Source organism: Phoenix dactylifera, chromosome 2 (genome assembly GCF_051530095.1).
Source record: "Phoenix dactylifera cultivar Ajwa chromosome 2, Ajwa_hap1_PhDact_Kaust_v1.1, whole genome shotgun sequence".
NCBI classification, from domain to species: domain Eukaryota; kingdom Viridiplantae; phylum Streptophyta; class Magnoliopsida; order Arecales; family Arecaceae; genus Phoenix; species Phoenix dactylifera.
Genome location: NC_143191.1, coordinates 51,291,811 through 51,300,825, shown reverse-complemented (window position 1 = coordinate 51,300,825; position 9,015 = coordinate 51,291,811). Strand labels below are relative to the sequence as shown.

General features: G+C 39.5%; 1 protein-coding gene across 1 annotated transcript; it reads left to right on the top strand.

The window, feature by feature from the left end:
- Window positions 1–216: 216 nt before the first annotated feature.
- LOC103713987 (uncharacterized) lies at window positions 217–7,554 on the top strand. The gene is made up of 4 exons (XM_089928373.1): window positions 217–2,979; window positions 3,664–4,000; window positions 6,279–6,541; window positions 7,013–7,554. Exons 1-4 carry the CDS (start codon window positions 2,720–2,722, stop codon window positions 7,350–7,352), a joined length of 1,200 nt encoding a protein of 399 aa, XP_089784499.1. The 5' UTR covers window positions 217–2,719; the 3' UTR covers window positions 7,353–7,554.
- Window positions 7,555–9,015: the final 1,461 nt, after the last annotated feature.

Below are 9,015 nucleotides of genomic sequence, written 5' to 3'. Positions count from 1 at the left end.
ATTCTAATTTTAAATAGATTGGGTTAGGACTGAATCTAGTAAATTTAGACCTGGCCAAAAAAATAAAATGGATCTAATTTTAGAACTCAATCCAGCCCATGGATCCTCCAAAATAGGTTGCGTGAGGTCCAGGCCGGTGCCGACCCATCAGCAGCATTCAATCCGGTCGGTGCAAATGCGGGCCCCGTCCCTTATCCGAATCAGAAAACGGAAAACAGGGGATGAATCCCCTGCTTCTCGGCATCGCGAACACCCGAGGCTCTCTCTATCTTCAGTGTTCTCCCCTCTCTCTCTATTCCATCGCTCTTGTTCACTCTCTCTTTCCCTCTTTTCTTTCTCTCATCGTTCGCTGATTCCCTCACTAACCTGCTGTCACCATGGTGCTTGGGAGGAGAAGATGATGAGGGATACGCCGATGAGTTGAAGCCATGATCAGGGTAAGATTTCAGCCTTTTCTTTAAGCCAGAATTTGTGATATTATAGAACTAATCTTGGAAGGTTTAGGGTCATATCTCTAGAACACCATGGCTTAAAGATTTCCTTCTTTAAGCCCAATATCTCTAAAATTTCAATTTTTCTGAAATTTTACAGATATTGGGCAAGATTCTCTGTGTTTTGATGGCGATCTTGGGACATGCAATTTCTTCCCTGTTTTAATCCGGAAATTTTAACTTTAAATTGGACGAGTGTTTTAATCTAAAATTTTAATTGGAAATTGCTAACTCATGGATCCAAAGTTTGAAAAATCTTGAAGGATGTTAGCTTGGTCAATTAAATCGTTGAAGTGGCCTAATATGCAGGGAAGAGTAGAAGAGAGTACTGGCCTTATTTAGTGTTTTAGTATAATGTTTAATGAGATTGTACTAATTATACTTTTTCTTGGATCCAAAAAGTTTTAAGTATAATTTTATAAGGGTAGTATGGTAAATCGCTATATTATTATAGCTCTATAAAGCAGGGCAGATTATAAAGCCCTGATTTCGATTAATTATTGCACTACTTAGATATAAAATTAGTTTCTAAAATATGGGATATTAGAAGTGGGATGAGTTACTTGTTAAACCTAAATTAATAATTTTTGGGAGTTATAAGTATCTAGAATTAATTATGTATAAAAGGGTGGATCGATAGAAAGCCACTATTTAACTCCCAATTAGTTTGTTTTAGGTTGATTTTGAAGTATCGATTATTATGTTTTTATTCGATAGGTTGTTACCTTACATGCTCGTTGGGTCCAGCCGTACATGTGTGTAGTAGATTGTTGTATTCTTGAGCTTGAGTTTAGATTAGGGCTTGACCCGAGCTGGCCAGAAATATAAATTTAGACTGTATGATTAAATTCAAGACATAGTAATTGGCTAGGTTAGGCCCATACGTAAATGGCTAGGTTATCCAAAACAATGTTAGGGTACTTTTAGACTAATGATATTGATAGGGTCCAACTACTTTCTTCCTTCATTCCTTCATTCCCAAGGAAGTCCACAACTAGGTAGTTAATTTTAAGAAGCATCTATATCATAATGAAAGTGCTTCAAAACTCCTCTAAAATGCATAGAAAGTGCTTGGCAACTTCACAATCAGTCGATCTATCACCATATTTGGCAACAAATTCAGGAGTTGCACCAATCTTGCTGCCTAGCAAGTGGATAATTGGGTATTACTATAAATAAATGGGTTGATAAAATCCCTAGACAAGCATATATAAAATTACGTTACGAATGATGGGACAAAAATTGTAGCCTCATGAAATGCAAGTCAAATATATAGAATTATATACTTAATAAGTTTTTTTTTTTCTTTTTCTCTTTCTCATTATAATAATGCCATGATTTCTTAATTAAGATTAAGATTTAGATTCTCTCAAAGATGGTTATATTATCTTCCGTTTAACCTCTAGCGCAAAGAACTGAATTTTCTCATGGTACTTCTCTTTTGCTAGAAGCAAGGAGTCAGAAAACTCTAACCTTTTTTGTTTTTTGGAAAATAGATTCAAACCATTTATCGGCTCACTGTGTTAATTGTTAAAATTTGGTTTTAGAGGAATTAGTATGACATGCTTGTGTTGTGTTGAGAAGAAATGAGAAGTTCGAATCTAACTAGATGGAGAAGGTGTCCGTATGCATGTTAGAAACCAATTCAACTTAAAAACTTAAACAAATTGAATTCAACTAGGAGGAGAAGGCCAAGCCACATAATGTCCAAAACCTTTGAAGTTTTGGACCATCGATCACTTAAACGATTACACCAAGCCACATAATGTCCAAAACCACCTCATTTTCTTGGCAAGTTTCTAAGCGTCTTCGAGCTGACTTCGATGACTTTTAAGGTGGTTGACCACGCCTCCAATTAACTCCACCTTCCGGTGAGCTTAGCAAAATGGACTTCTTACATTCCTAGAGCACAAAAGTCCTTGCGTCAAAGCTAAGCAAATGAAGATATGTCAATTATTGGTGAGGTAAGTGCACACGGGAATGACCAGAACCTAATCCTTTGAGTGGGGAAATTGTTGTCTCTTTCTTGGTGGGGCTGTAATTCTTTATCTTCTCCTTGTATCATCTATCAAGTATAGTTTCATATTATAAGTAGAAATATCTTCCTGTCTTCTATAAACTATAGTTTCATATTATGTGTACAAATATCTTCCTGTCTTCATGAAGATTGAAGACATATTGGTTTGCAGCTCTACATATATCATAACTTTTCTTGTAGCTTCTCTTCAATGGAAGACCAATCTAGGTCTGGTTTTGATGGAACCCAAGCACCTCGGACCCAAGGTCACAGCATCGGGCCATCGACATCAGGCTCGATGAAATTACCTGGATATATTCTTCGTATTGTAGCCATAGTTTTGACGTTTGTTTCAGCAATTGTCATGGGAGTTGCCAAGGAGCCTGTGACAGTCATCGAATCCAATAATTCCGGCCAGACAGTGAATACTTTCACTGGCTCAATCAGGACCAGATACTCCTCCGCCTTTGTGTAAGTCCTTCTCCTTAAAGCACACACACACATATATAGATTCATGCAATAATACATCCATGCATAAAACATCTTCCACAATATTTTGTGACATGGAATAATTATTGTTGTGTTTCGCAACGAAAAGGAGAAATTCTGCCGAGCTGAATCCAATTCAAACTAACAAACTCTAAAATTGTCGGCATGCACAATATATCTGATTTCGAAGAGCATTGTTTCATTAATTGGTTAAGATTGCAACTTATATATAGGATCCAAAAATAGGTCTAGACTGAATTTTTGGTCATGGGATCAATCAAGACGACAATTTTAGTTTAATTCAGGTTACGATCGAGCTAAGAATCTCGGTATAGAATCTTGGATTGGATTAGGATGTTCAGTACCCCCGACACATCCAACCTAGAAGGAGGTAAGTTTACCCAAAACTTTATCCAATCTGAATTTAAGCAGAGTTAGCAAGCGTTTGCCCAACCTAATTGGACCAGGCTAGTTCTATGCAGCTAAGGATTGCATTCCTTGGTTATATGCCTAGTTCTGGGTATCCAGTCAAGAATTGCAGCATTTATCTTGATGTTCTTATTCTAGTTACAAGTTTGCATGATTTCAATGCTCCGATCTTGGTCTGGTTTTATGGCAGAAGCTAACTAAAGTTGTTCTTTATCCTCGATCTTTTACAATTAACAGGTACTTCATTGTGGTTAATGTGATTGTACTAATCTACTCAATAATCTCGCTTGCAATGGCTCTTCTAAATAGAGGTGGCTCAAGAAGAATAGCTATGCACTTGTCCATTGCTGATTTGGTCATGGTAGTTCTCCTCTTCTCCTGTAATGGTGCGGCAGCTGCGATCAGCGTCGTCGCCGACAAGGGGCTCATACGATATGCTTGGCCCAAATTTTGTTATGCACTCCATAAGTTCTGCGGGCATATTAAGGCTTCCATCATCTTGTCAATGTTTGCATCAATGGCTTATATGCTGCTAGTTGGACTTGGGATCATCGATCTCCACATGAGGTTTCAATAGATTTGTTGATCGGTTCAGTGATAGATGTTCGAACATTTTTAAGTTTAATGTACAGTTTATTGAAAAAAGAGTCTGATTTCTGATTGTTTTCTGAAATGTTGTATTGGTAGTGTCTTAGTTCATTATAAAGACTAGTGAAACTGTAAACATGCATTGGCATTTGTGTACAAAGAATGTTTATACTATACATTGAACAAACAGTTTAAGATTGCGCAAAATGTTGTGCTCAAATGGGTCTTGCAATTGAAATCCTTGACGTCGTGCCCTCCCTCTTATTATGGTCCAATTATTGCAAAATGAACAACCAAGATGGCATCTTTCTACACGCAAGATTCCATTGTTTTGATGGCTAGAGTTGATTCTCTCTGCAGGTACATGTGAGGCAAGGGAGGACATGGTAAGGAGAGCTACCTTGCTCCTATGCTGCTCGTTCGCATATGTTTAGCAATTGAACCCTAGCTACTCATGAGCAAGTCCACACTCTCTTGGTCTTATGGCCAGGTAATTAGTGCAAGTAATGCTCATGGCATGGGGTAGTTCATAATAGCACCCAATAGCACTAATTTGTGCTCGACTACAGTCATTTGCATCGATCATCTAGATATAAGCCCCGCCCTTTAAGCATGCTATAAGATATCCAACTTTCGCACGTAAAATGTATAGATGTTTGAAAACTTTGCGAAATAGGCCATCTCAACTCGAAGTAATTGACCATGTAATATATTCACTTCAACAACTTTTCTAAGTTTGTCTGAACCTGGTCAATGCGAAGGGCAAACTAGATTTTGATACTTCAAAGGGTGTCTCAGGTTAAGAATGTGATGCAGAAACTTACCGATTTCTATGTTGGAATTCGGAATGTACTCCGAGATGAGCGATCTCTAAGCAGAATAGCTCATGAATGGAGATTCCATGAATCATATCTCATTCTTCCCTACTTTCAGATTTAATGTCCTGCAGCGAACTGGGTGTTGCTCTAGTGCCCACAACACACTACTTTACAGTGGAGATCTCTGGTTTAAGTTTTGGGTGATGCATCTCCTAGTATTTTACCTGAGTGATTAACAAAAGGAGCCTCTCTCCTTGCATAGATTAACCAATTAATCATTGATATAAGAGTTAATAGGGATCCATACATCGCTACTTAAGGCTTAATCAGCAGCGTTCCACACCATAAACAATATTTCCCCCGACGACTACATTCTTTGCATGGCTTTTTGCATGTTGGCTAGAACTTTGTATGAGACTAGCAAAGCACAAATTTGCTTTGAATTTGTAAATAGTAGTTCATCCTTATCCCCATCCTGTAGTAGCCATTGCACAACAATTTATAGGTCAAATTGAATGTCCACTTGTTTCCCTCATGGAAAAAAGAAAAAAAAAATATCCACTTGGTTGAGAGATTAAGCTGAGTTCTCATGGTGAAGAACTTAGATGGCATGTTTCAAGTTGCTTATATAGCATGTCATTTATGGGGAGTACCACCATGAATTGTGGATCCAATCATAATGAAAACTAGCTTTATATTTAAGACTAAAAGATCTAGATAGCCAATTCTTTCAAGGGACCTGCAGGTTGATTGATGCACATCTACTTCATGTTTGAACAAATTCAAGCAATCAAACTCTCTCCTATTTTAGATTAACCTGCCAACTGGCCGTCGTCGCAGGTTTGTATCAATTGGCTCTACCAATTTTTATATGGCTTGGAATTTGCTTTAACTCTAATGCCAGCGCAGTCCCTTTGGACCACTCCTTGGCCTTCTTCCTTGGATTCCCAGTGACCCACAGTTTAAAGATAATAATCCCATGGCTTTCCAAAGCTATCCAAATCCAACCTTACACTCCCCAATTCACATACAGCTTAATCGACACTTCATTTCTAGATGCTTGGTTGACTTTGACCATGTTAAGCTGTTGTCTGACTTTTGACTCGGGTTATAAGCACCCTCCTGTGAGAGTACCAAACTGAACTTACAATCTCCCATGACTCCATGAGAAGTTAACTAAGGATCGACGAATGTCGATGATTGGAGAGGTAAGCTCATTACGGTGATCAGATACTAGATTTTGGTGCGCCAGCCTCTAGGTTTTGACCTGTTACTGATGGAGAAGTGGCCGTGTGCTGCACTCCAACTGCATCTTCATTGCTAGTTTTTGCTATATAAGTTCACCTTCCTCTCTTCTTGAACATAAGCAGTGCTAACATTTCTCATTTCCATCTCTCTCATCTCATCTCTTTCTTCCTATCATCTCCCTCTGTGTCTCTAAGTTAGGGAATGGAGTCCCAGTTCAAGCCTGGATTTGATGGAACACAAGCGGCTGCGAACCGAGCATACGATGCTGCAGCGGCATCGCCGAGCCTGGTAAGACTGCCTGGTTTCGTTCTCCGCAGTATCGCGATAGTTCTGACGTTCATCTCTGCGATCGTAATGGGTGTCGCCAAGGAGGATGTTACATTGATTGTTGGAAGTGTTGATTCTACCACTACAATTTCCTACAATGCATCAATCAAGTCAACCTACTCCGCTGCATATGTGTAAGCCTTCTTTTGCATTACTTCACCCCACAAACATCATAACATTTCTGTACATCTCATGCTTGCTTTTAGCCATGGCTTGTGGCTCCAGTATTATTGTTGGCATGATAGGGAATTGCCCTTCCCTCTTGGATTGGATAAGGGTTGAGTATACTATATTTCAAGTAATGCGTAGATACAAATAGCTTGATGAGATGCAAGCTATATATAGGGGGAAGAGAGAGAGAGAGAGAGAGAGAGAGAGTTCATAGTTTGATGTTTGACATGTTTTAGTTACAATTTTGGAAGCCACAGCTTTCAGCTAGAGTCAAATTAGGCCGAGGTGGTATGGATTGAGTCATGAGGTTATCTAATGTTCTTCTTTCTTATTTCCAAAAGGATGAAGCACTAAAATTTTTTGGCCTGAAGTTTTACATTGATAACCAATCTGATCTCAACTTTATTCCCCGTCTTCTCTTCTGCAATACACAGGTACTTTATAGTGGCCAATGTGCTCGTATTCGTGTACACTCTGATATCCTTAGTGATATCTCTTGCAAACAGATCTGGCTCAAGAAGCATGGAGCTGCCATTGAACATTGCAGATCTATTGATGGTAGCTCTCCTCTTCTCGAGCAATGGCGCGGCGATTGCAATTGATATTGTGGCTGAACATGGGCAGTCACGCTTGGGATGGGGTAAATTTTGTGGTGATGTTCATAAATTTTGTGGGCATGTTGCAGCATCCATTGTCTTGTCGATGATCGCCTCTCTAGCTTACATGATACTTGTTACAATCACTATGGTTGGTCTTCACAAGAGATCTCAGTAAAATCTGAGATCAGTGACTTTATCTAGGTTTGCTTATGGATATGTTTTGGTTGTTACAGAAGAGGAGTGGAATTGTATTTGAAAATGTTGTGTTAGGTATTATATTTATACTCTGATTCGCCGTTTGTCAAAATTGGGTGTAACATTGCATTAATAAGATATCTCATCCTGGAAATCTTAAATATATGACTATTATAATTTAAGTGGTGCTTGATCCTGTTCCCTGGGAAACTACTAAAACGATGGTGGATTGGGTTGCTAGCATGCCAAATCGAACACGCAGATCGATCAATAGTTTTGATCTATCAGAAGACATGAAATGTTGGAGTGTGTGGAGACCCAAGGTGTTTCAGATTACACATGGATGTATTCCGGATCAAAATCTTGGATATAGAAAACTTCTACAGTTTTTCAGCAGTTCAAGAGTCGACTCGCACCGTGCCGGAGTCGACTTGCATTTTGTCCAGATTTCGGATGTTTCTGTCTCACCTGAGAGAGTCGACTCGCGCAATCTGGAGTTGACTCGCACTGTACAGGAGTCGACTCATGCTTTGCCGGAGTTGACTCCAGCTCGGACGAAATTGCTGAAACGAGATTGTTTTTTGGGAAAATCTCAAGGATATAAATTCGTGGCCAAAGACTCTAGGGATAACATAAGGAGGAGGTTGTGACGGCTAGGGTTACAACGAGATAGAGAGAAAGACCTAAGAACGTGAGAGATTGAGGAGAAGAGTTTTTCTCTTGAAAAAGGAAGAAGGTTGTTTCTCCTTTGTTCAAGCAATCAATTTGTAATTGACTCAGGATTGTGTTTTCCATTGCAATTGTTCTACTGCAATAGAATCGAGCGGTCTTAAGGAAGTAGGCAAGTTTTGCCGAACCTCTATGAATTCTGGTGTGTCGTGTTAACTGTTTTTCATAGCGATTTGTTTTGTATTGTTTTTCGTCTCGTACAAGGTGTAAGATCCTGCAGTTCTACGTTAGGATTGTCCTCCCCAACAAGTTATCGAACTTGCTGGAGATTACGGGCTCTCCTTGATTTTGGGCATATTCCCATCTTTCTCCCAATAATTGATATTAGAGCGTAAGGTTCATTACACATGGCGAGCGAAGGCAAGATGCAGATCGAGAAGTTCAATAGTGTGAACTTCGGGTTCTGGAAGATGCAAATAGAGGATTACCTTTACTAGAAGGATCTCTATTTACCTCTCGGAGGAAAGGCACAGAAACCAGAAAGGATGTCCGACGCGGATTGGGAAGTCCTCGATCGGAAGGCGCTTGGCACAATCAGGTTAACTCTCTCTCCATAGGTTGTGTTCAACATAAAGAACAAAAAGTCGACGATGGATTTGATAGCAACATTGTCGAAGATGTACAAGAAACTATTGGCATCAAACAAAGTCTTTCTCATGAAGAGGCTGTTCAATCTGCGCATGAAGAACGGTGGTAGCGTGGCAGAGTATCTCAATGACTTCAACGGACTCATGGCTCAATTGGAATTAGTAGAAATTAGTTTTGATGATGAGATTCGGGCATGCTGATTCTGTCTGGATTACCGGATAGCTGGAAAGACCTGGTGATGGTAGTAAGCAACTCGTCGCCGACGGGTAAGCTGAAGTTCGATGACGTAATCGGAGTGCTTCTGAGTGAAGAAGCAAGAAGAAAGT